This window comes from Leishmania major, chromosome 29 (assembly GCF_000002725.2).
Source record: "Leishmania major strain Friedlin complete genome, chromosome 29".
In the NCBI taxonomy this organism is placed as follows: Eukaryota; Euglenozoa; class Kinetoplastea; order Trypanosomatida; family Trypanosomatidae; genus Leishmania; species Leishmania major.
In genome coordinates this window covers 1,151,515-1,178,448 of record NC_007270.2, presented here as the reverse complement: position 1 = coordinate 1,178,448, position 26,934 = coordinate 1,151,515, and the positions used below count along the sequence as shown (strand labels likewise).

General features: G+C 59.9%; 11 protein-coding genes across 11 annotated transcripts; all 11 read right to left on the bottom strand.

Moving 5' to 3' along the window:
• Nucleotides 1-1,240: 1,240 nt before the first annotated feature.
• On the bottom strand, nucleotides 1,241-2,344 carry LMJF_29_2780 (mitochondrial carrier protein-like protein; the record flags this gene model as incomplete). The annotated part of the gene is made up of 1 exon (XM_003722313.1): nucleotides 1,241-2,344. One exon carries the CDS (start codon nucleotides 2,342-2,344, stop codon nucleotides 1,241-1,243), a length of 1,104 nt encoding a protein of 367 aa, XP_003722361.1.
• Nucleotides 2,345-2,729: 385 nt separating this feature from the next.
• On the bottom strand, nucleotides 2,730-3,344 carry LMJF_29_2770 (conserved hypothetical protein; the record flags this gene model as incomplete). Its single annotated transcript, XM_003722312.1, has 1 exon — nucleotides 2,730-3,344. One exon carries the CDS (start codon nucleotides 3,342-3,344, stop codon nucleotides 2,730-2,732), a length of 615 nt encoding a protein of 204 aa, XP_003722360.1.
• A 980-nt stretch (nucleotides 3,345-4,324) lies between these two features.
• LMJF_29_2760 (conserved hypothetical protein) lies at nucleotides 4,325-6,031 on the bottom strand (the record flags this gene model as incomplete). Its single annotated transcript, XM_003722311.1, has 1 exon — nucleotides 4,325-6,031. The coding sequence occupies one exon, from the start codon at nucleotides 6,029-6,031 to the stop codon at nucleotides 4,325-4,327; it is 1,707 nt and encodes a 568-aa protein (XP_003722359.1).
• Nucleotides 6,032-6,951: 920 nt separating this feature from the next.
• Nucleotides 6,952-7,173, bottom strand: LMJF_29_2750 (conserved hypothetical protein; the record flags this gene model as incomplete). The annotated part of the gene is made up of 1 exon (XM_003722310.1): nucleotides 6,952-7,173. The coding sequence occupies one exon, from the start codon at nucleotides 7,171-7,173 to the stop codon at nucleotides 6,952-6,954; it is 222 nt and encodes a 73-aa protein (XP_003722358.1).
• Nucleotides 7,174-7,942: 769 nt separating this feature from the next.
• On the bottom strand, nucleotides 7,943-8,914 carry LMJF_29_2740 (putative actin-like protein; the record flags this gene model as incomplete). The annotated part of the gene is made up of 1 exon (XM_003722309.1): nucleotides 7,943-8,914. The coding sequence occupies one exon, from the start codon at nucleotides 8,912-8,914 to the stop codon at nucleotides 7,943-7,945; it is 972 nt and encodes a 323-aa protein (XP_003722357.1).
• Nucleotides 8,915-10,096: 1,182 nt separating this feature from the next.
• Nucleotides 10,097-11,197, bottom strand: LMJF_29_2730 (conserved hypothetical protein; the record flags this gene model as incomplete). Its single annotated transcript, XM_003722308.1, has 1 exon — nucleotides 10,097-11,197. The coding sequence occupies one exon, from the start codon at nucleotides 11,195-11,197 to the stop codon at nucleotides 10,097-10,099; it is 1,101 nt and encodes a 366-aa protein (XP_003722356.1).
• A 2,671-nt stretch (nucleotides 11,198-13,868) lies between these two features.
• On the bottom strand, nucleotides 13,869-14,840 carry LMJF_29_2720 (putative serine/threonine protein kinase; the record flags this gene model as incomplete). The annotated part of the gene is made up of 1 exon (XM_003722307.1): nucleotides 13,869-14,840. The coding sequence occupies one exon, from the start codon at nucleotides 14,838-14,840 to the stop codon at nucleotides 13,869-13,871; it is 972 nt and encodes a 323-aa protein (XP_003722355.1).
• A 1,130-nt stretch (nucleotides 14,841-15,970) lies between these two features.
• Nucleotides 15,971-16,807, bottom strand: LMJF_29_2710 (conserved hypothetical protein; the record flags this gene model as incomplete). The annotated part of the gene is made up of 1 exon (XM_003722306.1): nucleotides 15,971-16,807. One exon carries the CDS (start codon nucleotides 16,805-16,807, stop codon nucleotides 15,971-15,973), a length of 837 nt encoding a protein of 278 aa, XP_003722354.1.
• Nucleotides 16,808-17,531: 724 nt separating this feature from the next.
• On the bottom strand, nucleotides 17,532-20,510 carry LMJF_29_2700 (conserved hypothetical protein; the record flags this gene model as incomplete). Its single annotated transcript, XM_003722305.1, has 1 exon — nucleotides 17,532-20,510. The coding sequence occupies one exon, from the start codon at nucleotides 20,508-20,510 to the stop codon at nucleotides 17,532-17,534; it is 2,979 nt and encodes a 992-aa protein (XP_003722353.1).
• A 999-nt stretch (nucleotides 20,511-21,509) lies between these two features.
• LMJF_29_2690 (conserved hypothetical protein) lies at nucleotides 21,510-22,436 on the bottom strand (the record flags this gene model as incomplete). The annotated part of the gene is made up of 1 exon (XM_003722304.1): nucleotides 21,510-22,436. One exon carries the CDS (start codon nucleotides 22,434-22,436, stop codon nucleotides 21,510-21,512), a length of 927 nt encoding a protein of 308 aa, XP_003722352.1.
• A 911-nt stretch (nucleotides 22,437-23,347) lies between these two features.
• On the bottom strand, nucleotides 23,348-26,602 carry LMJF_29_2680 (conserved hypothetical protein; the record flags this gene model as incomplete). The annotated part of the gene is made up of 1 exon (XM_003722303.1): nucleotides 23,348-26,602. The coding sequence occupies one exon, from the start codon at nucleotides 26,600-26,602 to the stop codon at nucleotides 23,348-23,350; it is 3,255 nt and encodes a 1,084-aa protein (XP_003722351.1).
• Between the last annotated feature and the right edge of the window lie 332 nt (nucleotides 26,603-26,934).

The window sequence follows — 26,934 nt, the reverse complement described above, 5'->3', positions numbered from 1 at the left end:
TGAAGGGCGTGCGGGTGCAGGAGGGGGTGGGGTGCCCCCCCTCCCCGTCCCCCCTGCTGCCACAGACTCGTGGCAGTGCCCCGCCTGCCGCGGCGCATGCGGGCAGGCCATCCACGCACGCCCCCTCCCCGCGGCATCGCCAGAAGTGGAAGATGGAGGACAGGAACCCCCCGACGGACAGCAGCGTCGCCGTGAAGCGGGCCGCAGTGTCCGCAGGTGCGAGCGCTGCGTGCACGCGCTGTCGAGCACGGCTGGCGTGGCGTATGATATCCAGACAAGGCATGCAGAGGTCAGCAGAGCAGGAGTGATGGATGGAAAAGGCGCGAAGAGATGCAAGCCAAACAACGCCCAAGCGCATCTGCTGCGCAAGCAGGCGGCACCTCCCACCCCGACCGGCTGGGCGAATATGTGCCACAGGGAGCCGCAGGCATGTCGGGAAGACCCCGAGCCACACCATGGAGCCCCCTTCTCCTTCCAGGCTGCGATGCGGAGAGTCGCCACGCCATGCTATCGAATGCAGCGGCTTGAAGCGGCTGAGGGGGGGGGGTGGGCATGGCGTGCAGGCGGCGCACGGGAGCGCAGCTGGCCCCGAGATGCGGCTGGCCGGCTTTCGCCTTGAGCACATCCGGCATGCACCTAGACCGCTCCCTGCTACCCCGCACGTCAGACACCACCGCCTCCGTCGGGCGCCGGCCGCGCAGCGCGTAGCCGAAGGAGAGGGAGGGCGGACGCGAAAAGACATGCAGAGTCGGCTGGGCGCGCGGCCCGATTCATGGGCGGCGCGGCTCGTCCTAGACGACCCGGATGTGGGCGTAGTGCAGCAGAGGTGGGGGAGCTGTGGTTGTGTGGTGCGCGTGTGTTTATCGAGTTGCCTCGGGTGCAGGGACAGGTTGGTAAAAATACTGAAATGTTACTAGCATATGTCGTCGTCAGTGTGTGTGTGTGTGCGTGTGTTCCTTGAACATGTTACGGTCCGATGAGGAAGGTTAAAAGTGAATGGAACGCGTCGATGAAGATGTGTCGACGAGACGCGAGCTGGTAGACGGAAAGCGCTCCGCCAGCCGTGCCATCCCCGTGGAGGCTGCTGAACGAGAATTCGTTGCGTCCAGTAAAGCTCCGCGACCCCTTCCCTTGGTGTCCCGTGGTATGCGTGGCAGGTGGAAGAGGGGGCGGACTCCCCCTGCTCCGAAAGCGCTGTGCTTCCGCTGCCTCTACCTGCTCTCACCCCCACACACGTACCTCAGAAGAGACTCTTGTCGGATGCGAGCGCGCTCTTCACGGTTTCGTACGTCACCATCATGATGGCGCCAGAGGGAGCCGTGTAGAGGATGCGCGGCACAACGCCAGAGTAGACGCCGCGCATTCCTCGTAGCTGGATCAACTCCCTCAGTGTGTGACGGAAGCCCATACCGTGGCCGAGCTGAAGATATGTTTTCACCGTGTCAAAGGGGAATGAGACAACCGCCGCGCACGCGCCTGCCACAAAGCCAGCGGCCATGTAGTCCACCGTCATCTCGTCTTGGTGGTTGCGCACGTTGCCATGCCCACGAGACGCGAGAAAACCCTCGTAGGCGAGCCAGTAGGCCGAGAAGTGGGGAATATTCATTATTACCGTCGTTGGCAAAGAGGCGAAAAGGGCGCCGACGCCTTCGGTTCGCACAATGCGTTTGGCACACTCTACCGAGCTACTAAAGCAGCGGTGCTTGTCCATCTGCATGCGTTGCTTGATCACATCGAAGGGCGTGGACACCGTGTCGTGAGCGACCGTGGAAAACGAAGCCGCAGCGGCGATGCCCATGTTGGTGTCGTCGCCAAAGAGGCGCTTGAGGGCCTCGTACACGCTGAAGTACGCACCATGCGCTGGAATCGCTGACACGAGCACAGGCACGCACCCGCGATAGAGGTGTGTTAGCCGCTCGTGGCTCCACAAGTGTCTCACGACGTGGCAGATACTTCGCGCACCCCCGCACTGCATGCGCGTCTTGATGGTGTCGCAGGGAAACATCACGAAGTGCTCTGCGAAGCCGGCAATGCCGCCTGCTGCCAGCTCCTCCAATGAGAATTGAAGCGCCCCATGCTGGGCCGCAGAGGTGGTAGGTGAGGTGCTGTCGGACATGCACCTCACCGCGAACAAGTACGCTGTCACGCTGGGACACGCAAACAAGACACAAATAGTGTACTGCTGCCAGATCCGCTGCTGAGGGCGTTGCGTGAAACGAGCAGGGAGGAGGTAGAGAGAGAGTTTGTTCAAGTCAGCGTTAGAGCGGTTTGGTAGATGGTCGCCGAGTCGCCGTGGCCAGCAGATGACCAGGATTTGAACCAAAAGCGAAACAGCAGAGACCATCGGCGAATCAGGAGAGGAGGATGGCGAGTTGGTGGTGAGGGGAGGGGGGAGCAGTCACAGAAGACGCCGATATGTTCGTCCTCGTGCTTGTTTTGACGGCGAAACGCTTCGATCGGAGAGGATGGTGCTGTCTAAGTCAGAACGTACCACGAAATGGCGATGCGTAGTCTCGCGAGCTGCGTTCTTTCGTGTTCGCAAATGGCGCCATGGGCGCCGGAGCGCTGAGAAAAAAGGACGCGCAGATACGCACGTAGACGTGCAAATTTCACAGCGGAGCTGTAACGACGCAACACGAGCTCTCGGAGCAGCCTTCCAGCATCACAGTGAAGAAGCTGCGAAAAAAGGGGGTGCACGGCATCCAGCTGGGGTTTGGAGCTGCCGGCATCTATGCCGAAGACAATACGCGAGCGTGCTCGACCCACATCTCGGCGAAAAGAGAGACCAGCTTGCGTGACGGTATGAACCCAGACACACGTGAGCCGTCCCGCGTGTTGGACGTGAGATGGAGACCGACAATGTGCTCACCAAAGACGTCCACCACAGGTGCGCCGCTCGATCCGGTCATGCTCACAGTGCCGCGCGCCACGCACCTCTCTGCCTCACTCTCGATCACGACGCCTGGCGACACAATCGCGTCGTGTGGGGGCTTAGGGGACAACCATACAGTCGCCACCTGTGCCCCCACCGCGGGCAGATACCCTCGCAGCGAGGTGTGCGTCGTCACTTCCTCGCAGAGCCAGAACACCACAACGTCATACGTGCTATCCTTTGACGCATACTCGACCGCCGCCCAGTGCCCGGGCCGTGTCAACACGCTGAAGTCGCCGACATCGTCGCGGACGGCGTTGTAGTGGTGGCCCGCAGTCACCACAATCGACGGGGCGATGGCCACACAGCTGCCAAGAAAAGTGTCTTTCCAGTAAAGGGCGCAAATGGCGCGAATGAGGAACGGAGAGGGTTGCACAATGGACGGCACCACAGCGAGTCCATGTGTCCTCATTGGCTTTTTGTTTCTCTCGTCAGGACAAACACTCTAGTTAACCGTGGCCCGGGAAACTCGTAAAGCTGCCCCGTGCCGATGGTGCGGGCAGCGGCGACTCTCCACACTTAAGGCCGACTAGCGACGTTGGAAAGGGAGAACGGTGCGACAACGGTACAGCGACTCAGAGAGATGATGGGCTTTTACAGAGTTTTTCGGCATGCTTGCAGTTTGTTATGTGTTTGTGTGCATGTTCTGCTCCAGGACAAGTGGGCATGGATAGAGCGCCGAGAGCATTCAGTGGCGAGGGAGAGGTGCGGAGTTTGTGCAGCCGTTTGTGGCGAGCGATCCAGCGCTACAGTGACGTCTCTATGTGCGTATTTGAAAGTTGAAACACACAGAAACAATGGGGAGCGGTCAAGAGAGACCGTTGCCGGTGGCAAGACGGCTGCGGAGGCGCCATCGCAGTCTGTTTCAGGAGCACACTCGACTAGTGTGTCCGCTGGACGATTCAGCACAAGGAGCGTGCCCCATCGGGGGGGGGGGGGCAGCCGGCATACGCAGGCACCAGTGCTGGCATACACACCTCGTCACCCACACCACATCCGAAGAAGCAGACGAGGTCGTGCATGCCAGTGTGTCCCTGTGCACGTCTCCCTCTCTCTCGCTGCGAATCCGCGCCACCGCTTGCACGCGTGCGCGTGCGTGTAGATGTGCGCTTGAAGGAAGGGCGGAATCAGGTCCTCGGGTTGTAGAGTGCAGAGGAATGAAGAACGGCATGCAAGGAATGCGACATCAACGCCACACCTCTCGAGAAGATCAAAAAAAAAAAAAGCTGCACATAAACGGAACTGTATGAGGAAACGAAGCGCAAGGAGAGTTCGAGGTGCGCTGGCTGTACATGCGACAACTTCATCGAAGGGCACAAAGCGAAAACAAACACCAACAACCAAAAAGTAAACGCGAATACAAGACCCGTGAGAAGACGAAATCTCACACTATCACCGGCGCTTCAGCTTCGCGTCCTTTGCCCAGTCTTTCATTAGCGCCAGCATGTTGGAAAACTGCTGCATCACTGGCGGTTCATCGGCGTGCCGCTGCAGACTCGCTTCAATCATCTTCATCACGTCGAACAAGGACTCGGCTGGCTCCTCGTTGGCGAAGACCTGCTGAAACACACCAATGCACGCCCCTTTCTTGCCTTCCACATACTCGGGATCGCTGTCGAGTCGCTCCAGCACGTCAAACGCCTTGGCTGCGTAGTAAAAGGCACTGGTGCGGTAGCAGTCATTCGCGAGGAGCCGCAAGATTCCGATGGACTCGCCCATCTCCTTCTTTAGGTAGATGTCCCACGCCATCTTGGGGTGCTTATTGATGATGTGAGACCGTACCAGCCAGCTTGTGTAGCTGAACTCGGCCTTGATCTTTTCGGAGCTGACGGCGAGCAGGCTCTGCTCCGCCTCGGCGTAGTCCCCAATACCAGCGCACGCAATACCGTAGAGGTAAAGAAAGGTGTCGTCCTTGCTGAAGTACGGTTTGATTGAACGCAAGTAGATGAGCACGTTGGGGAAGTCGCGCAGCAGAAAAAAGTACGACGCCATGCACTGTCGGCCAGGGATCGTATCGCGGTCACTCGCCGAAGAACCCACGTAGTTGAAGATTTCCTTGCACACCTTGAGATGCTCCTGCGACTCCATGTTTTGACCTACGTACGCGTTGACGACAGCTTTCAAGATGTGCTCCTGCGTTGTGAGTGGCACTACATCGGCCATAAGCTCATAAGCTTCGGTGATGCACTCATGGCGCAGATGATAGATGACCAGGTTCAGGCGTGCCTCTGGAATACCGACATCTAGCATCGACGGTAGGACCTGCAGGGCGCCCTCGCCGTTGTTGAAAACGACCAGGTTGTGCTTCACAATGTCCGTCTCAACGTAGTAAGTGGTGCGTTGAAGATCGATCAGCAGCTTCAGCTCGCTCTTCGCCGCCCTGTTGTTGAACAGGCGATAGTGGTTCGCAGCTTTGAGATTGATGGCCACCGCGCTGTTGCTGTAGGACTGCAGGTACACATTCAGCACACTGACGCTCACCTCGTAGTAGTCTAGCTTGAAGTAGCACATTGCCACGTACACGTTGAGGGCTTTGTACTCCCTCGTCTGAGCAAGAATGGGCTTATAGGCCTCGATGGCCTCAGTGTAATGGTTGCGAATGTACTGCGCCGCAGCCAGCGAGAGCTGATCCTCGATCGTATCCTGTAGCTTGCCGTGATAGATCATGAGCTTCTCCTCGTCATGCGTCTTCTGCGCAATGTGCAACATCAGCCGCGTCTGAAGGGGGCACTCGGGGCCGCGTAAGGCACATTCCTCCGCCTCCTTAAACGAGCCGTTCATGTAGTAGCAGCAGCCCAGGTACGTGTGGTTGATCGGCGCACAGTCGTCCAACGCGAGAATGCCCTTGTACACCTCAATGGCCTTCTCCATGTCATTCGCGTGGAAGGCGCTGTAGCCGAGCCATTCGTTAAGCGAAAGATATCCGAGGCTCTGCCCACTTGTTTTGTAAAACTCTAAGATGGTGGTCGCCTTTGAGAAGTCGCGTGCCTGCAGTGCGTCCTCGATCTGCTCCTGAGGTGTCTGCTTGGGTGGTGGAGCCTTCCGGCTACTTGGCGCATTGCCGCCCTTGCGAACGACGCGGCCGCTCGTGGTGATCATTGCGCTCGTTTTCCTTTTCTGCTTTCGATGGTGCTACAGTGGTTCCCCAGTCAACCAATGACACCGATGATTGCCGTAAAGGCTGCAGTGAAACAACTATATATATATATATATGTGTGTGTATATATATATATGCATATATGAAGGAATCTTTTGCTGCTCTTCGCCGTCCGTATAATGGCACAGTTTGCGCGTTTTTCTGTGTTTCTCTCTGGAAGGGTCGGAGTGGCGTGTGTACGCGCACAGCGATGCAACGTTGGGCATGTGTGAGCGTGATCAGCCAAGCAGAGGGGCGGGAGGAAGGGGGAATAGGCCGCGGACAGATTGAGTCCGAGGAGAAGCACAAAAGGGTACGGCCAAGAACGAATGGAGCATAAGACACAAAAAGCCTGCGAAATGCCTCCCAGCACATATGCGACTGCTCATCACTCCCTGCACCTCTCCCTCTCCCGAACAGCGGAAACTGTCCGCGTTATCCTGAGACTAAACAGCAACAAAACAGGCAATGCGCACGTCACGTCTTTCACGAGACGGCCCTCCAAGTTGACGTGGTGGCCGATTAGGCCCCGAGGATTCGTGCAGGGTTGAGGACAATGCCTGTGAGTCACAGGTGGCGCGCCGCGCATCTTCGCACTTCATTTGCGCTCTTCCTGATGGAAAGCCATTCAATAGTGCCGTTTCCGCTGTCGTAGTTGTACACCGTTTCTGGAGGAGGAGGGGGGGGGGCTGAAAGCCCGCAAGCGGCGCAAGACTCAACCGAGCACCACGATGCCCACACATACATACCTGAATAGGCCTCTTACACACTCCGTAGCCGCGCAGTCGCCGCAACTCTGTGACAAAGGTCGAAGCACAGTCGAGTTCAGCGGAAACTGAAACAAACAAATCCAAACCCAAAGCAGTGGGCGTGCAAGTCCCACTCAGGGCACGTCTTTCCGGCTCGCGATACGGTCGCGGATTTGACTCTCGCCATAGCCTTGCATTTGCCCGACGCACACGTAGACGATAAACGGGAAAAGCAGTAGTCCGCAGGAGCGCCCAATGACTTCGAAGTCGCAGACGTTACGCAGCTGCATCCGAGATCGAGCGAGCTCAAGGCGTGCTCTTGCGCGATGCTTCAAGACGCTGAGTACTTTCATCATCGCCAAACGTCGCTCGACAAACGACAGTTGAATACCGGCGATCGCCTCCTGGAATGGCAATCGCTTTCCACAGACACGCGCGCACAGCCACGTCAAGGCGACAACATCCCCGCCAGACAGAAGCAAACCCGAGAAGCGAACAGAGCGGAATGTGAGAGGGCGCGGGGGAGGGTGGGAGGCAAAGGGGAAGACTATTGAATGGACAGAAGGTGCCGTGTGACAGAGGTGTGGCCCATCCGTACGTGGCAGCCACGTGGATCTGGGAGAGAGCACCGTAGCAGAAAAAAAGGGTGTGGCGAGCACCGGTACTATCAGATTCCCATCCCAACATCCCCGCAAGCACACCGTCCTCCTCTCCGTCTCCCACGTGCGATCCGAACCCCACCAGAGACCGGAGAGCCACTCAATGCTGCCAGGGGCCTCTTGGACGCACCCGGCGCGCCGAGAGGGGGCACACAACCGGAAAAGGAAAAACAAGGAGAGAGTGAGCAGCACGGAGGAAGCAGGGGGATATGTGCGCTCACACAGGAGAGTTCATAATGGCAGTGGCACTGTCACCAGTGACTTCTACGTCCGTTGGCATAGCAGGCGGGCTGGTGTGCTGGCACATCAGCAACAGCAGGGATGTATGTGTTGGTGTGCGCCTGCGTCTGTGCGCTGCCCCTTCTGAAAGGGTCGGAAAAAGGGTGGGGAAGGGAAAAAGGAGGAAAAACAGCCCTTGCGACGAAACGGGTCGGCGCCTATGCGCAAACGCGCTCCACTCACGCGGTCACCGGGCGTCCACGACCTGCATGCGGAGACATCCGTCGGGGCCGTATTCCTCGTAGTCGCTGACGCCAATACACATGCTCTTGAACACGTTCAGCTGCGATAGGATGATGCCGCCGCTGACTGGGGCATGCGTGACGTCCTTCAAGTGAAGCTGCTTAGGCGCGTGCCGGAAAAGCGGGTGGGCCATGGCTGTTGTGAGCACCTCATCCACCCCGCTGATTAGTGATCCGCCGCCCAGCTGCACCCACGAGGTGGAGTCGGGGAAGCGAATCGAGTGCTTCTGGTAAACTGTGCGCAAAGTGTCTGGAATGGAAGACGTGGTGGAGTAAAGAAGCGCGCTGGTGGCCCTGTGGAGCTCACTCCTCGTCCGATCGTCGTATGGGAACACGGAGCCGTCCGGTAGCGTCAGCTCAGGTACCAGCTCGTCCCGCTCCATCAGTGAGCAGCAGTGCGTCTTGACAAGGTGAAGTGTCGCCTCCGTCATGTCGCCGCGCAGCAGCCTGTGCAGCTCGCCGTCGAGGCTTCGAGTGCCGACAGAAGAGAGTCGCGTCGACATGGCCGTTTGCACCGTACCCTGCTGCACCGAAGTGAGCTGAGCCCCAGCGTAGCCGAGGTCCACCACTACCCCAGAGGTTTCACCCGCTGCGTAGAGTCCTGCAGATGCGGTGTAGTGAAGGCACACCTTCTTGCACCCGAACTGTTCGAAACAGGAGTACAGCAGCGCTGCCTTTGATTTCTGCGAGTGGAAGGTGTCCAGCAGCAGTATGAGCGTCAGCTCCTCGTCAGCGCGCAATTCTCCGGAGAGCAGCTGAGGTACGCATTGTCGAAGCCGCTCGTCATCGGCCACAAACGCGTCGCACTCATTCCGGCGTTCTTTGACGAGAACTTCGACGGTCTTGCGGTTCCACTTCGAGAGCCCGGCGTACTTGAGGGTGTGATGCCCGCAATCGACGATGTATGTCGCCTCCATCTTCACTCAGCTGCAGCGAGCTGAGCACGGTCCTCTGAGACGATGCCGTCGCTGTGTGGAGCCGGCAAGCCGGCGAGAGGTTGAGGAAGGGACGGCCCTCGGACGATGGTGGAGAGGTGGAGCTTGTCAGCTGTCGAGATGCAAAAAAAAAACACCATTCGCACTCGTCCCCATGCGTTCTCTGTGAGTATGTGTTGTCGCCTGCACTGGTGCGTCACTGCGTGTGCCACTACGCAGTTCGCAGGAGAGACCTTATGCTTTGGCGATCTGGTTACGGCACCAGCACACTACGAGGTGCATGAATGGCAGTGGTCAGAGAGCAAAAGGAGGGGGCGAGAAGGGGAAGGGGGGCATTGACACCAACGAGGACGACGTACAGTCATTTGGACAAATGTGACGAAGCCACTCCAGAGCGCCTCCTCCCAGTACGCGGGACGTGACAGTGCAAGCGAAAAAGAGGGACATTAACAGAGCTCGTGAAGCTCGAGGAGACGAGCTCACGAGAGCGAAATGCGGACGCCCTAGTGAAAGCCTCGTCTTCAGGACATCGGCTCACGATTGGGACTCGCGGACCATCTTGTGGAGGCTACCGCGCGCTATGATCGTTGTTTCTCCATTTCTTCCACCACCACCACCGACTGTGCGTTGTCCTGTGCGGTAGTGCAGTGATGTATGCGTTTTTACACACGTGTGTGAGGGTGCTTCGCTCGCTTCGAACGCTTCGAACGCCAAACAGACAGAGGGTGGGAAAAGGAGGGGAGGAGGATGCAGGGGTCCGTGTATGTGCGCGCATCGTGATACACATAGGCACAGATACAGCGTACGTAAGGAGCAGGGCCGGGCGCCACAAACAAAAAAAACCACCCGTCTCTCCGAAAGAGAAGCCAAAAGGGACGCGGCATCGGCAAGAAAAACAACAGCAACAAAAAGGAGAAAACGCACCACACAAAAAAGGGTAAGCTGAATTGCCTGCGCACAGAAGCGCACAAACGCAGCCGACACGGCACATCGCCATCGGGCAGGGATGCGTCGATGGAGAAGGAGGGCGAACGTCAAAATGGAGGGCCACTGGTGCCGCTGCGCGTGACACGCCATCAACGTCATAAGCTGAAGTAAACACTTCATGCAAGAATCAAATAGACGGAAACCATGGATGCCAACAGCAGCAACAGTTGCCATCGCCTAGACGTCTACAGTGGTCTGGCGGATACCCTCGATCATATACTTGAGTCGGAGAATGTACTCCTTTGTGGTTGGCACGCGTCCCTCGCGGAGGAAAGAGCGGTCTACCGCGCTCATGGCGTCCTGCATGATAGAGCGGTACTGCTGAACGGAAAGGAGATCAGTGATGCGGTACGGTGCAACAGGAGCGAGCGGCAGTGACGTCCCCAATGGCCCGGGAGTGCTCGAGAGAAACGGGACGGCATTTTCTTCACCGGATCGCTCATCGCCTTCCCTTTTCTCGCCACCGCTGCCGCCAGCCTCCGGCTGCTGGTGCTCCGTTGCCGGCTCAGTGCTCGGAGGAACGTCTTCTGGGTACAGGTAGGGGCTGTCCCAGTCCATCTTGAGCGTGCGCCATGGATACACGTGGTCCGCCGGATACATCTTCGCCACGTAGGCCGGGTACTTCTCCGAGTACTTTTCGCAATTGTCCAGGATCATGCGTGCTCCCTTCGTCATGGCAAAGTTGATAACGCTATGGGGGATGGAGCCGCAGGGGTCGCTATGGCTGACGTAGACCAGTTGCGTGCCTCTTTCGCCTAAAATGGGCCGAATGTAGAAGCCTGTCAAGATGGAACGCGCTCTGACAAAGCCCTTCTTTACAGGGCAATCGGGGTGCGGCTCGGAGTGGTTGAAGATAATGTACTCGCCGTTTGCGAACTCCATCCATGAGCGCATGTTGCAGAAGTCGCGGTTGCTCAACGGCCACGGGAACTTCACCGCGTAATAGCCAATGTCGTTGTGCTTGTCTAGCTGAACAATGTTGTACCCTTCCAGCATATTTGTGTCCCATGTTGCGCGGTACTGGGCGTCGTGCAGTTGGTTGTACAACACCCCCGGCGGCACGTTCTTCATGATGCGCGTTGCCCTAATTATATTGAGGTTCGTAGAGCCGTCGCCAGGGGGTTTCGACTCCACCTTCAGTACGCTGTCGGAGTAGTGCGTTTTCCAAGCTGAGTCACTCGATAAGGCGAGGTCGCGAAACTTTCGAAAGTGAGGGAGTGTCATGAGAGCATAGCGAGTCCCCTTACACTCCACGTAGCGCTCGCCATCTTTATCCATCGTTGCGGCAGCAGCAGCACTTGCACGGGCAATACACTAGTACTCTGTATGAATAAGCACCTTCTGCCCAAACCGTGGCAACGACAACGGCTGCAAGCCCAATTCCAATGGAAAACGCACAAGTGATAGGAAGGACCTCGTGCGACCCGGTCGAAGAAAAACGAGAGCGCGCCACATCGCACGCGTGTCCGGATGTATGTCAATGAAGGCCGGCAGTAACACCACGAAGAACAGACGAGAGCGGAGGCAAGCGACTAGGTGGGTCGTTCACTAGTGAAGAGGCCGGAGGAGCGCTTCACTTGCAGTAGCACATGCCCACGGCCCCGCAGGGTGCAGTGTCGCGTGATCGACGTGCCGCGCAGAAGACGGAGACGGCAACGCACCGGTTTCAGCGAGCCACAAGCCACCTCGTTTTACAGCGCATGCAGCGGGTGTGCACAGAGGCTTCGTCTGCTTTGCTTGCTTGTAAGCTTCGCACCCGCGCAGTCCATTCCCTCGTTCGCACCCTAGTGCGTCCAGAAAGAGCAGTGCAGAGAGAGAGGGAGAGATGACCACGAAGAGCTTCGAATTCCACAGAAGCGCTGTTTCTCTGTGTGCCAGTTTACGTCCTTGACGAGTATGTGTCCGTGTGAAACAGAAACGCAGAGGTGCCGCAGTGCCAACACGCAGAAAACTACATAACGGGCAACAAGAGAAGCGCTAATTCGCTCACCTTCACCAACCTGTCCCTGCACCCGAGGCAACTCGATAAACACACGCGCACCACACAACCACAGCTCCCCCACCTCTGCTGCACTACGCCCACATCCGGGTCGTCTAGGACGAGCCGCGCCGCCCATGAATCGGGCCGCGCGCCCAGCCGACTCTGCATGTCTTTTCGCGTCCGCCCTCCCTCTCCTTCGGCTACGCGCTGCGCGGCCGGCGCCCGACGGAGGCGGTGGTGTCTGACGTGCGGGGTAGCAGGGAGCGGTCTAGGTGCATGCCGGATGTGCTCAAGGCGAAAGCCGGCCAGCCGCATCTCGGGGCCAGCTGCGCTCCCGTGCGCCGCCTGCACGCCATGCCCACCCCCCCCCCTCAGCCGCTTCAAGCCGCTGCATTCGATAGCATGGCGTGGCGACTCTCCGCATCGCAGCCTGGAAGGAGAAGGGGGCTCCATGGTGTGGCTCGGGGTCTTCCCGACATGCCTGCGGCTCCCTGTGGCACATATTCGCCCAGCCGGTCGGGGTGGGAGGTGCCGCCTGCTTGCGCAGCAGATGCGCTTGGGCGTTGTTTGGCTTGCATCTCTTCGCGCCTTTTCCATCCATCACTCCTGCTCTGCTGACCTCTGCATGCCTTGTCTGGATATCATACGCCACGCCAGCCGTGCTCGACAGCGCGTGCACGCAGCGCTCGCACCTGCGGACACTGCGGCCCGCTTCACGGCGACGCTGCTGTCCGTCGGGGGGTTCCTGTCCTCCATCTTCCACTTCTGGCGATGCCGCGGGGAGGGGGCGTGCGTGGATGGCCTGCCCGCATGCGCCGCGGCAGGCGGGGCACTGCCACGAGTCTGTGGCAGCAGGGGGGACGGGGAGGGGGGGCACCCCACCCCCTCCTGCACCCGCACGCCCTTCACAGGCGTGGGTGGGTGCAGGCGGAGGGGCGCCGCGGATGCGCGCGTGCCTGCGCACGAAGAGCGCACAGCCCGTCCTCTTGAGGGAACACAGGGGGGAAGCGGTGGGCGCCCTCCGGGGAAAGCCCAGACAGCGTGCGTGACATGTGCGCAGCAGCAACATGGCGCGCGCAACCGCTGCGTGAACCGAGGTGTGCGTCCAGCGCTCCGCGAATCCCGCGTAGCATACCGGGCACAACGCCGGGCCGGACGCCCCCACGGCACAACGCAGGCGGGAGAGCCGAGGCTCTGGCGGCGGTTTGGGCAGCACAGCGCTGGCGCACTAGATGGCGGCACGCCCTCGGCACTCTATGCTGTCGCCGCCGCCCACCCGCCGCTGCAGGAATTGAAAGCACGATCAGGTGCACGTGCGCCGCTGGGCGAGCATCGTCTCCTATCGTCGCGTAAGCGCGGCTTCGGGCGATGTCCGCCGGGCGTCTGAGATCGGTGACCAAGTGCGTCATAGCCACCCCAACACAGCAGCTACACCACAACAGGCGTGGGACGCGCACATTTCGTCAAGCGTCCACAGGATTTGCAGTGAGCTGACATAGACGTGGTCATGGCTGCAGGTCTCTTCGGCCCAGAGCAAGCCCAGACCTCTCCGCGGACACCAAGGGTCCACGGCCGTATACCAGGGCAGGCCACAGGCTCTTGGCCGCTCCCACACACAGGGTGTGTATGTGTATGTGTGTGTGTAGGGGGGGGGAGGTATTAGACCCTGACATCACGAGGAGGCGACCGTGCATCATCATTGTAGCAAGGAAGCGAGAGAGATAACAGCAGTGGTAACGAGGAGAACGCACAACAGGAAAAGGAGATTTCGTGCGAGCGCACGTCAGAAAAGAAACGGGCGCACAAAGCAGGCACAGAGGGTCAACCGCGAGGGCCATGATATGGAGAAGGAGTCAGTGATTCGGAGCAAAGACCGTAGCCGCTGACTGGAATTCGATGGGCACGATGTACAAACACTCACGTGTTCTTCACTTTTTTTTTGTGCTGCAGTTCCCCGAGCGGACGTCCTCAACTGCGCGGAGATGACATGACGTCATTGTCAGATGCGTCCAGTTCAGAAATTTCGCAGCGAATGGCGTCAAGGCGGCACTGCAGCTCTAGCAGCCGTCCGTCGCCCAGGAGCCTCTCTGGAAGCGTCGCTTGTACAACCTGAAAGGCGCTGGGGCGGCGAGCAGGATCTTCGCGCAGCATCGACTCGATCAGCGCAGTGAAGGCTGGCGAGTAGCTCTCGAGATGTCTGGCACTGGTATTCGAGGGGTCCTCCGTGGCGGTCATCATCGCCTCGCAGGTTTTTCCGAGGGCGTACATGTCAGCAGGTGGGCCAACGACGTCTTGCAGGTTTTTCAGGAGCTCTGGGCTCATGTACCGCCGGTCACCATCGTCATCGTTGAGTCCGAGAAAGTGTTCCCCTGTCACCGAGTCCCTGCCATTGAGGGGACGCGCCAGACCGAAATCGCACAGCTTGAAGATGAACGTGTCAGCATCGAGCTGACGTGTCAAGATGTTCTCCGGCTTCACATCCATGTGCAGAACGCCGTGGGAGTGCAACTCGTAGAGAGCTGTAGATGTCTGATGGAGCATTGCTGTGAGCACACTCTCACTCACCGGAGGCGGCAACGATGCCACGCAGTCATCCAGCTTCTCCAGCCGCACAAAGACGGCGCGGTCCTCGACCCATCCATCAAAGTAGCGAACGATGTGTCGGTGTGGAAAGGAGCTCAGCGCATAAATCTCTTGTAGCTGCTGCTGAAGATTCGACTCACCGCAAATGGGGCGCTTTGTCTGCTTGACAGCGTATTCGAGCTTGTCGGAGTCGTGACGGTAACACTTCACCACACCGAACGAGCCCTCCGACATGTCGCACACTTCGCTCATTTCATTCGTCAGGCGACTAATGGATACAACGGAGCGTTGTGTGCTTTGTAGCGCCCGTCCTGCGTCGTCCACATCACTCGCGTGCATCGCAGACCGAAGGGACATCAACTGCAGCAGAGGGCAGCCGTGTCGATGACCGGCATACACTAGACAGCTTGCCTGCTGTCGCGCTGTATGCTTCCCCTCTCTCTCTCTCGTCTACGCCTTGGAGGTCGTAACGCCGCAGACTTCTGAGAGGATTCTCGCTGCACGTCAAGGGATCAGAGGTGGAAAGGGGGAGAAGGGCAACAACACAGCCGACAGGCTCCTCACAGTGTTCTCTCCCGTTACTTCTCAGATGCGTATACGTATCCTTGTTGACTGGTCCGTGGTTGATTGACTCGATGCGCACACACGAAAAAAAAGAAGACAAGAAATTGGCGTATGAGTTTGTGTTGGCCACTACTGCCGGGCAACACGTTACGCAGGCGTGTGTACGAGGTCAAATGGGGCTGAGAGGTGAAGAAGCCCAACGGGGGGGGGGGCGACAGGAGTCAACGTGCGCGTGCGCACGTACGCGCGTGCGCGTACACCGCTATGCGGAGGCCTTTTGCGCGTGCTCACGACTATGTGGAAAAAAAGTAAGGCACACAGAAAGGGGCCGTGTAACCTGCCGCGACCCTGGACACACACACACACAGAAACACAGACGGAGAGGGCGCAAAAGAAAAACGTGGGAACGCAAAGCGCCGAGGACGACGCCATGGAAGAAAGGAGGGAGGAGGTGGAAAAAGTCGTATGCCGCCGCAGGAGCAGCAGCAGCTCTTGCCGCGAGGTCTGAGTGAGAGGAGGAGCAGGGTGCTGCGGCTTGCTCGGTCAGCGTCTAAAGAGGGAGAGAGATGCAGCCACACATGCGCGCGCCTATTCCGGCATAGCCATCAACACCCACTGAGTCCACGAACACATTCTTGTGCCACCACTGCCGAAGTGCTCGAGGAGCCGACAAGAGTGGAGAAGAAGATGCAAGGCGGGAGCAACCGAGACTACCCCAAAAGAGGAGGCGCGTCTCACGCACGCAAGAAGACCAGGGAGAAGGGGTGGGCACTTGTATAGGAGAGTTTGAGGAACAAGAGTGAGCCAATCAAAGAAAGCAAACACCGACTACAACAGTAGAGCAGGCGCACAGGGCGTAGCTTACCCGGATAATCTACATAGGATGACCAGTGCATGGGAATAGTCGGTCTGCCATGAGAGCCTCACCCTGCAACCTTGACCGACGACGCGGCCACGTCGATGTCTGCTGTACCACTGACATGGTTCTCCGTTAGGTGCACAAAGCAGTCGGCGAGCACGTGAAGGGAGCCCTCAAACGTGTTCCCGCTGCATGTGCCGCGACCGCCCTTCGACGCAAAGAAGCATAATATCCCACACCAGCGCACGGTGTTGTCGCGGATGACCGGGTCGCTGCCGTCTGTGACGTAGAGGCCGAACTTGCGGACGTGCTCAATGGTGTTCTGCTCACACAGCCCGGACGCTTTCTTTTCATAGTAGACGCCGAACGTGCAGTCCCGGATGCGGTTCTCGCGCAGCACGGCCTCGCTGCTCTGGACATGAAGTGCATTCACGCGGCACTCGAAAATGTCTGTCTGTGTCACCTCTCCAAACGAGCCGGCCATGAAGTACACGCCGTCACCGCCGGCGATGCAGTGGTGGACGCGACAGTTGCGCACGGTGGCAGTGGCACCCAGGTGGACGCGTACGCCATCAGAGCCGTGATGGACATCACACTTTTCGAGAATGGCGTGCCCTTTGCGCACATCCGCCATCCCACGCACCTCTAGTCCATCTAGCGTTACGTTCGCAGAGATGATCACAGTGCCGATGATGGTGGCATGTGCGGCATTGGTGTCATCCGAATCCTCCGGTACCGGCGCTGCCGTAATCGTGACGTTGAAGGGAAGGTGAACCGTCTCCTCAAAGACGCCGGGGGAGACTACGATCGTGTCACCTGGCGCCGCGTGCTCCAGTGCTGCCGCCAGGGTGGTGGCGTGAGCATCCGCCTGGGGCCCGACGACGATGGTCTGCGAGGGCATGAAGACTTTGCCAGGGGAGGGGGGTGGCAGTGAAAAAGGGGGTCGACAAAAACTGAGCGTGGAGGAGACACGCGAGAGATGCTAACAAATGAAACCGAGAGCGGTCCTGCGTGAGGAGAACAGCGAGCAGCAGCACAGCTTTGTCCACTGACGACAGCCGTGGTGGCATTCGCCGAGAGAGAGGACGCGTGGAGGACAACCCAAGAATTGAAGGGGGCCGTACGAGAGAGTGGGCGCGGCGTATGAGAGAGCGTAGTCAAGCAGGAACAGAGAGCGCGTAGTTGAGCCATGACCGGCAACCGCGCGCGTGAGGAGCGCGGGAAACCGCAGCGGCTGCCAGCGTAGCGGAAAGAGGTGCACAACAGGCGCCAAGACGCAGTCTTCGGATTCGTGCGTCCCGCAGACAGAATTCGGGCGGGGTGGAACAAGACCTGCCTTACGTCTCCCCCTCACCCACAGCCCTCCGAACGGGATCGAGATCACACAAGAGGGAGTCTCCCCTCACGCGGAGAAAGTTTTCTCTTGCCGCCCTTTCGCGAGCGCGGTGGCTGCGGAGGTGGCAATGCAATGCTGGATTAAGGCAGATGTGAACGGTGACGAACAACAACGGCTCTGCCGCACGCACACGTACAGAGACCAAGATGCGCGTGGGTGTGCGCGCAAGCGAAGATGGATGAATATGCGCGCAAAACGTTCGCCGGCCTCGGCAGCGACCGTTTATGTTTCACAAGCCCCACTCCGCCGCCTCGCTAGCGTCCGCGCTCAGGGGTCTCAGTGAACGCTCGCGACACGCAAACACCTGCACGTCTGCTGGTATCGCATCGCCTTCATTGGTCGGCGCGCGGTGTGAGACCTGGAGCTCCAGGATGTGATACATGTCTCCGGCTCCTGCCTCGGGCTCAACCGGTCCCCATCCCTCTGCGTTCAGATCCATCTTGAGAGACCGCCACGCGCGTGGCACCTCTTGCCCACTCGCAGCAACCAAGAGAGCCTCCACCTCGTGGCGATCGCCCTCACCGCTGCGCCACCTCATCGCATAGCGGTCGAAAAACGATGTTGCGAGCAGTGGCACGTACGGCGCTGCCGGCACCACTGCCACGCATAGGCGCACGCGCAGCTTCACGGAGTACCACGTGAGACTGGCAGAGGCGGGATAGAGCAGAAAAAGGCCACTGCTCGCGACTGACATGTGGTACGCAAGACAGTACACTCCGCTGTTGCCCAGAACCTTCAGGAGGCCACTCGCAGACGCAAAGAGAGCGGATGCGGGCACTTTGTAGCCGACTATCAGACCCCTCGCACTGCTGCAAACGCAGTGCTCCTTGAGGCACGTGCTAGCGCGAGTGGATGTGGCCCGCACGGTTGAAGTACCGTCGCCCTCTAGGCGTGGCGCACTCAGGTTCTCGTAAGGGACGCGCAGGTGGGCGGAGGCTTGCCGCTTAGTGCTCGCAGACGCCGCCGGTAGTTTCGCCACTACAGACACGCGTCGGCTCGTCACACACGATATGAACTGGTGGACAACGTACGAGTCGGTAAAGGCAAACTGGGCTGGGGGCAAGCGATTCAACTGGAGAAAGCGGAGGAGGTGTTCGTACTCCACTCGAAGGCGCGACACCGGCGTGGCAGGGGAGACTCCTGGAGCAAGAAGGCAGGACAGGTGCGACGAAAGGAGGGACAGCCAGCCTCGCTGCACACAGAGACGCGCAAATGCGTTCACAAAGGACATGTCATCCCAGTGGCCTTGCGGAAGCGGCACAGGGAAGACGGTGGCCGCCGTCGGCTCATCCACAGCGTCTGCGCAGTGCTCCATTGCCTGCACAAGGGCACGCCACAGTGACACGTCGGTGGGACGCTGCTCAACAAGGGTGCGCACAAGATCCCACCGACCGTGTTGAGCAAAGATGGGTGCAGCCATCTTCTGTTGGTGATAGTATGACAGGACGGCTGTCGATGCGCCGGCATGCAAACAGCGCAGAATGATCCGAGTGGTGTCGGAAGCCAGTCCCTTCTCTGCCGCTGCAGCCAGCGCCGCTCTCCAAGGGGCCGACATCGACATCGACGTGAGCAACCTGGAGACGACGGCCGATTCTGTCGGCGGAAGCGCATCGCCCACTACCAGGAACACACGCAGCGCCTCTTGCCACCGTTTCGCCTGCAACAGCGCCCGCAGTGTCTCGGCGCATGCACTCGTCATCAACTGATCCTCTGTGGCGTCCCGGGGCGGTAGCGCGCCGGCGAGCAGGTCCAACACCTCCATCGCGTGCCACCATCTCCCACTAAGCTGCATCGTGCGGCTTAGCGACGCCGCCACGGAGATGTTGGCGGCTGCGTCCGCTGCATTGTACTCTTGCAGAAGGCTCCAAAACTGCTTTGACTTGCCAGCATCGCTGAGAAGCCGCAGCGTCTCTGGGAGATACACGCGCCAGTGAGGGTTAGCCGCCTCTACCTGCCGCATTGTAAAGGTGAGGGCCGTGCTCCAGTTGAGGTCAGCGTTTCCAGTGAGTCGGTCGCCATGCTGCTCTTGTATTTTTGCCGCCGCCTCCACCGAGTGGCTGCGCAGCAGTTCTTGCATGGCAAAATAAGGTTGCGCCCCAGACATGCGGGTAAGCACTCCAAGGGCCTTGTCGAAGCCCTCTCGCGTTGTACCGTACGGGATCAGTGATGAGCACTGCAAGGCGGTGCCCAGCGCAGCGACCGCATGAGCGGCGCTCGGATGGTGGGGGAAGCGGCGCACGAGGAGACTGGCGACGCGAGAGGAGAGCTGAAACACGGCGTAGCCGTGGCACTGCTCCTCCCTGCCCAAGGCGTGGCGCAGCAACCTTTCCAGAGTTGCAGCGTCGCTGTCGCTCTCCGCGTGTGTGGCCATCGCGAGCAGCCAACGCGGCGGCAAAACCGCCAGCGACTGCCACGACGGCGTCGCGGTGGCGGCGTCACACTCGTCAAAGAGAAACGGAAGCCACCGAGGAAGCGTCGTTTTCAGCGCCTCGAGTGCGTCTCTGTCTGACGTGCAACTGTGGTGATGCAGCCAGTCTAGCGACCACGCCAGCACCTCCATTGCGTGTGCCATGGGTGCCCTCTTAGACTTATCCGCCGCGGCGATGACACGCTTCGCCTCGCCCAGGGAGTCAGCGAGGACGGCCGCCCAGTGGGCGGAGAAACCCGCACGCGAGTCGCACGCGCACATGGAATATACGCTGAGAAGACGCAGGCAGCCCGTAAGCTCCGCCTCGCTGCGGAGTGCTTGAAGGAACTGGGGATGGCTAGCAGCCTGCAAACACACACGGCAGCCAAGCTGGGCTTGGTCGGAAAAAAGCAGCACGCTCGCCACGTCAGCCGCTGCCCTAACGTCATGCCTCGGCAAGTGCGAATGCAGCGCAAGCGCGTCCATCCAGAGTCTGCGGGCCGCGGTGGAGCGGCGCGCCGGCGATGACGCGAGCACCTGTTCGATGCCCCTCAGCGTCTCTCTGCATAGCTGCACTGGCACGTGGCCCGGGTGGATGTACACATGTGCTTGAAAGTGCTGCAGCAGCGCCTGGCACCTTTCCCACCCCTCATCCACAGGTGCAGTGCTGCACGATGGTTGTGGTGCCAGCGGCGCCGCAGCCACTTCTGTCGAACGCGCACGGCCGTAGAGTTCGAGGAACGATGGAGACCGCCGGTACGCCGAAAGGCAAAAAGCTCGCCGGGCCTTTGAGAACCACATGCCTGTTCCTGAGTTGTCGGTGAGAGGGTTGCGGAGAAGGCCGGAGACGCGCAGAGGAGAAAGAAAGGATGAGCGACCCGGAAATGGAGCAACGAGGGATACGAGAACGCAAAGGACAGCCTGGAGAAGGCGATACGCAACGGGGGGTAGCGCTGCGACGGCTCATGTGCAGATCGGCACACGGTACTCGACAGAGATATGGAAATGGTGTTTGCATGTATACAGAGGACACCCTTCGCTGCTCATTGAGCGGCACTCGCACACTCGCCGCAAAGGCTTTGCTCGCAGAAATGGAGAGCGCGCGTAACACTGCTGCCAACAACGATCGGTTTCGTGACTTCGCACACACGCGGAGCGAGGGCTTGGACTCGCACACTTTTAGACCATCTCCCGTATTCCTCAGAGGCCGACAGCGGGCCCGAAACGAAATAGGCTAAAGCACTGCTCAGCTCAAATAGCGTCTCTTAGTAGACGTAAAGGCGCTCATCCCGAGCAAGGTTCGCACGTGTGCACAGGCGTGCACAAGCACGCGCACACGAACGCATGTGCGCACGTGTGCCTTGAAGCACAGTCAGCAGCAATCACATAGGTGCTACGATGAAGCAGAGGCAACACCGCAACGAAAACGAAGGCACACGTGCAGGAGGCGCACCCACCCTCACATCGGACGGCGAAAACAAAAAAAGCGTCCAGCCGCCACCATGCTCGCCCTCGTCACTCCCCCCTCCCATCTCCTCCCCACTGCCCAGACGCGGCCGAGACATCACCTATTCGTAGTAGCGATATCAGCAGCGCCCGACAGACGCAAAGAAAAGACCAGGCAAAGTAGAGATCCAACGACAGCCAAGAGCACAACAGGTCAAACGAGAGGAGCACTCGCTCCCCCCCCGGTCATCACGCACGACTTCCTGGCAAAGCCGGCAGCTGGAATGTCGGGCAGGGCGCAGCAGGGGTCACCGCGACTGGGGCCGGTCCGGTAGCAAAGCGGAACGGAAGGCGCTAGGATACGCTTAGGCCAGCCGCCGCCGCCACACCGATTGTCTGCGACTCACCCTGCTGCGACATAGTCGGGAAGTCGTTCGTCACACCGTTGCTGGGATGCGGTCGCGGCGACAGTGACGCATCAACGGCAGCGGCATCCGAGAAGCAGGCAGCAGACGCAGTCGCGTATTGTGACGGTACTGTCGCACCTGCTGGACAGAACGGGTCGCCAGGTGGCAGCTTGGTGTTAGGCATCAGTGGCATCACGGAGAACTCGATGGGAGTCATGCTCGGCACGGGCACGGGCACCGGCGCAACTGGGAGTGCCGGTGCTGTGCTGTTCGCTGATGATGCGTCCATGAAAGGTGAAGATAGCACCGGTGTTTCGGCGGCGTTCGAATGCGGATGAGGAGGTGCAGCCATTGTGGAAGTGTATGGGGGCGTCGCTCCCTGCGGCGCCGGCTTCGCGGGCTGTTGCCCGTTGAAGGAGGCTCCCATTGCCGCGGCAGGAGTGACCGCAGTTGCTGCCATGCACGGCGGGTAGCTATATGACATCGGCATGTACATCACCGGCTGTGCACCGGCACCATACTGCGATACGTAGGGATGGGGCGTGAGAGTCGCGTTCGGATTTGCGCCAGGTGGGGGTGGCACCATGCCGGGCATCCACATTTGCGGTGAGCCGACGCCGGTTTGCGGCGGCATGGGAAATCCCATCGGCGCGGCACCAGGAGGGAGAGCGCACATGGCAGGATACTGCCCGTAGTACGGCATTATATGTGACGGCATTGGAAGCTGCTGCACAAGTGGGCCGTCTTCAGCGCCTGCATAGCCGGTAACGACGTCGCTGAGGGCAAACGAGCCAGGCTTCGCGCCCTTGACTGCACTATCCATCTTCGGGGGTGCCACAAGCGCCTTGTCAGCCTTCCGATCGGTGGAGTCCATTGAGGGAGGGAGGCCCTGCTGGGATACGGGAGCACGCAACACACAAAACGAGAGCAGAACGCACAGCAGCGGTGAGCTCAAGCGTGAGAACAGTCTGGATGGCCGTCGCACCGCTGTTTGTGCGAGTGAGAGGGGAAGGCGAAGAGCGAGAGAGGGAGAGCGTGTGAAAGCGAGGGTGAGCCGTGATGCTGAGTGGCAAAGCAATACGCGGCACGAAACACCCAAGAGCAAACACGCGGTGGACAGAATGGTGTATGGAAATCCAGAGAGAGCCGCGAACGAAAGGACGACCGCGTGTCACAGAGATGCCGCGGCGTCGGCAGGAGACAAGTTAGAGATCGAGAAGAGGGAGGAGTAACGGGGGTGATGGTAAGAGTAGCAGAGAGCACGCATACAATGCCGCCACCCCACCCCACCCACTCTTCCCTGCACCCGCTTCGACACCGCCGGTGTCAACCTTCTCTGTTGCCAGGGGATCAGTGGCTGGTGATGGTGGTGGCGCAACAAGCGTCGCAACCCTCTCGTCTCTCTCCATCTCTGTAACACCTTCGCTGAGAGGGTGAACGACTAGGAGATGGGGGAACGTCGCAGCGCCTCTTTGGGACTGATTCCTCACTTGCGTGTCCGTGTCAGACCTTACGGGACCTCCACCAAATACACAACCGCGGAGCCGGGACGGTGAGAAGCGTACATCGTGAAGCGAGTGCGCCACACTTATAAGCCATCTGATAAAAGTCCATTCCACTCGTCTCACTCCTCCCGTGCGTATTGGTGACAGTCTCCGCCTCCTCGCTCCTGCACAGTCGTTGCACACTTGTGTGTACACAAGCATCTCTGATGCCATTTCGGGCGCGTGCGCCGCTGTCGACGTCTTCCTTTTCCACTCGGGAAAAAGGGCTGCTTCGACTTCCTCACATGTACCGCAGTGCAGACGTGAGCTTCTCCAGTGCACTCTCCAACTTTACCACCTTCACAGAAGATGGTGACATGCGCTCCAACGGTGCAGCAGTTGAAAGTGGCTTAGCCACGGCACGACACATATGCCCCGTGATGTAATCGGATGAGGAGAGGTCAGCTCCCCGCTCACCACGGAACGCCGCTTCCAATTCTCGGACGCGCGCCTCGCGATAGCGCAAGACTCGGCGGCGCCGATTTATTTTCTCGGCGATAGCAGCCAGCTGCTCAGAGAGGCGAGACGCGATCGTCTCTCTCTCCTCCAACGCCGCCGTCATAGTCTCTACATCCGCCACTCTCCGCTGCACCTCCGCCTCGCGCGCCATGACAGCAGCGATGGCGCGCAGAAGCTCCTCTTCATCGATGGGCGTGGTGACTGACGGCTTCTCATTTCGAGGGCTCTTCAAAGCGGCCTCCGCCCTCATCAGAGCGACCTCCCTCTCTCTCAGCAGCTTCTCCCGACCCGCCACAGCGGCCGTCGCCTCCCGCAGCTGATTTATCGATTGCTTCACCGCCTTCTCCTGCTTCCTCACTGCAGCCTCGCGGATACCCAGGGCCTCCGCGCGGGACGTTTCCGTCGTGTGGCTCGCTGGCTGCGTCGCCGTCCTGTACTGCACAGGCGGCGGGAACGCACGCGTCTCCTGCAGCGCCGCACAGTAGTGCGCGTGCACCGTGCGCAGATTCCGCATCGGCGACTCGATAGAGGGAAACATCTGGTGCACGAGGTCGAACAGCGGCACGACAAACATCTCCATGAAGAAGATTTGGCCTCTCTCCAGGCTCGCACTCCGGCTGCTCCCTGGGCTTAGTGGCAGCCCTCGCGCCGCCTCGTCGTCACCTTGCGCGCGCATCTCTTCCACAATGCCCAGCCACTTCCGCGCCACCGTCAGTCCTCGGGCCTGCGCCCCAATATCGGCAGCATGCAAGAACAGCGAGAGCACCTGCTGCCGATCCGCGGTAACAGCCATGTCGTATGTCTTGCCGTCCTGTAGAGGGCGCGACCACTGCTCCATCAGAGACGCGTGGCGCCCCATGAAAGTGCAGCCGATGAGCGCCGCGACGAGGCCGTGGAACTCAAGGGCCTCCGTGTCGTCCATGTTGCCGCGCGTGAAGTCCAGCTCCGGCGTGGCCAGGAGGTGAAAAGCGGTCGCCGTGTGCATTTGCTCCAGCACCTGCAGCCCGTTGTAGTGCACGTATGTTGCGTCGAACGTGTTTTTGAGGAACACCTCGGAGCGGCCGGGGTGTCGGATGTCGTGTACGGCGGCCGCAAACACGACGGCGCGCTTCTCCACGGTCGTCATGTGCGGCAGTAGGCCGGGGCAGCTGCATATCATCGCGTAAACGCCCTGGAGCACGTCTGCCGCGTGCACTCTGTTGTGATACTGGTTGGCGCGGTAGTTCGCCTGGACCGTTGCCAGCAGGCACGCCCACCGGTGCAGCGAGGTGCGGTCGGGGAAGAGGTGCAAGTCCAGCGCGATCTGGTGACCGACACGCAGGAGCACGTCCGCCTCGCCGCCTCGCTGTGCCTCGGCAACGGTGTCGAACTCCCACAGCTCAAGCCCAGGCACAGGCTCGATGGCGCGCACATCTAAGTCGGCAACACACGGGTACTGCAGTTCCTCTATGATAGTGGGCTGTGCCCATCGCGATTTGGTCGTTCCGCCGCCGTTCATCCCCGCACCGGTGGACGACGCCGATGTGGCTGCGACCTCGACCGCCCCCTGCTGCATCACCACCTCCAGCGCCGCACGCAGCTCTCCTAGCCACGCCTGCCACGAGCGCTGGCCCTCCTCGTACGTCACTTTTGTTTCCGCAAGTTTACCGTGAAGGTCGTCCAGCTGCGCTCGTGCCGTCGTGGCTGCACGGAGACAGTCACGCTGCAGCTTCGTCACAAGCCGCCCCTTCTCTTCCAGGTCTGCGCGTAGGCGTGCGTTCGCCTCCTGTTGTCGCAGCACCTCCTGCTGGGCTGCCCTCCCTTCAGCCTCCAGTTGTGTGCGAAGCTCTGACGTCAACGTGCTGGCGGCCTCCGCCTTCAGCGCCGCCTCTTCTCGCAGTCGGGCAATCTCTTTTACTGCACGGTCAAGTTCACCTTGAAGGCGCTGCGCAGCCGCGCTAGACAAAGTGAGCTGTTCGTTTAGAGTATCGATCTCGCGCTGCTTCTCTGCCGCAATGGCAGTCGCGGCGTCGTCAGACGCTTTCATGGCCCCCATCGGCTGCCGCTCATACCGCTCTTGTGCTTGTGCCAGAGCAGCTGTGGCGGTAGCAAGGTGCTCTCTGAGGCGCTGCAGCTCCTCGTCATGGTGCGCGTCCGACGCAATCCGAGTCTCCTCGGCTGTGCGCAGAGCCACTACATTGCGGTCGTAGTCTCTCTGAAGATGCGCGTTCGCCTCTACCGTCGACTGCAGCTGGGCAGTCAGCTGCTTGATCTGCTCCTCACTGTGGGCATTCGTAGACTTCATTGCTGTCCGCAATTCGCTCACTTCCTCTAGACTTTGCGCGAGCATGTCCTCTGCCTTCCGCGCCTCGGATTTCAGCTTGGCCTCCAACGACTCCCACTCCGCCTTCGCCTGCATGTGTTCCTGGATCTGTGCTTTCATGGCCTCGTTAGCCTGAGCAGCACTTGCTGCTATCTGCTCAGCCTCCTTGAGCCGTCGCTCAAAACTCTCCTTCTCATCCTTTGCTTCCTGCAACTCCGCCTGCAGCTTCTCTGCCGACTGCGCAACAGTGCCGGCCGAGACGCCAGTCTCCATGAGCTTGTCCCTCAGCTTTGCAATGCAGGAGTCTTTGGCAGCAAGAAGATCAATGAGGGAGTCGTTCTCCTCGCGAAGATGACGGGCGTTTGCTTTTGCGCGGTCGAACTCCTCCTCGAGTGCGCTCAGCTTCGACTCTAGCACCTCCATCGAGGTGGAGAGAGGGGCTGCCGCGGCGCCCACGTCCGCTTGCGTTGTGGCCTGCTGCTGCTGCTGCTGCTCGAGCTGAGAAAGACGCCAGTCTTGAGCTTTCCGAAAGCAGTCAAGGCAGACGGCCTTGGGTGGCGCCGTCGGAAAAAGTGTGCACTGCGCGGAGAGGCACGAGGAGCAGAAGAGTCGTCCGCAGCACGGGCAGTTCTCTTTGAACGCAAAAAAGGTGAACCGCTTGCTACACGCCGCACAGGCCTCGGCAGACTCCACCCACTGATCGCGGGGCACCGGGTACCCGGGCATGAGAGACATGACGCACACCGCCACGGCTCGGCGCCACAAGAGAGACCACACACCAACACAGACGAAGCGGGGTGTGCGTGAAAACAGACGTGTGTTTGAGCGCGCTCAACAAGAATAACAGCGCGTCTCGGCGTGCTAGTAGGCGCGCTGCTGCATAAGTGGGTGCACCGGTGTGCAGCGAATGGCGGAAGGGGAGAGGAGCTAGGCGACGCCGCTGTTTTCGCAGCTCTCTGTGTAAGGCTATGCCCCCTTGTCCCTGCTACGTTTCGAAGACGGCGTGGGGCGCGTGTGCATGGGGAGGGGTGGAGCAAAGGTGTTAGTCGTCACGTGATCATGCGCAG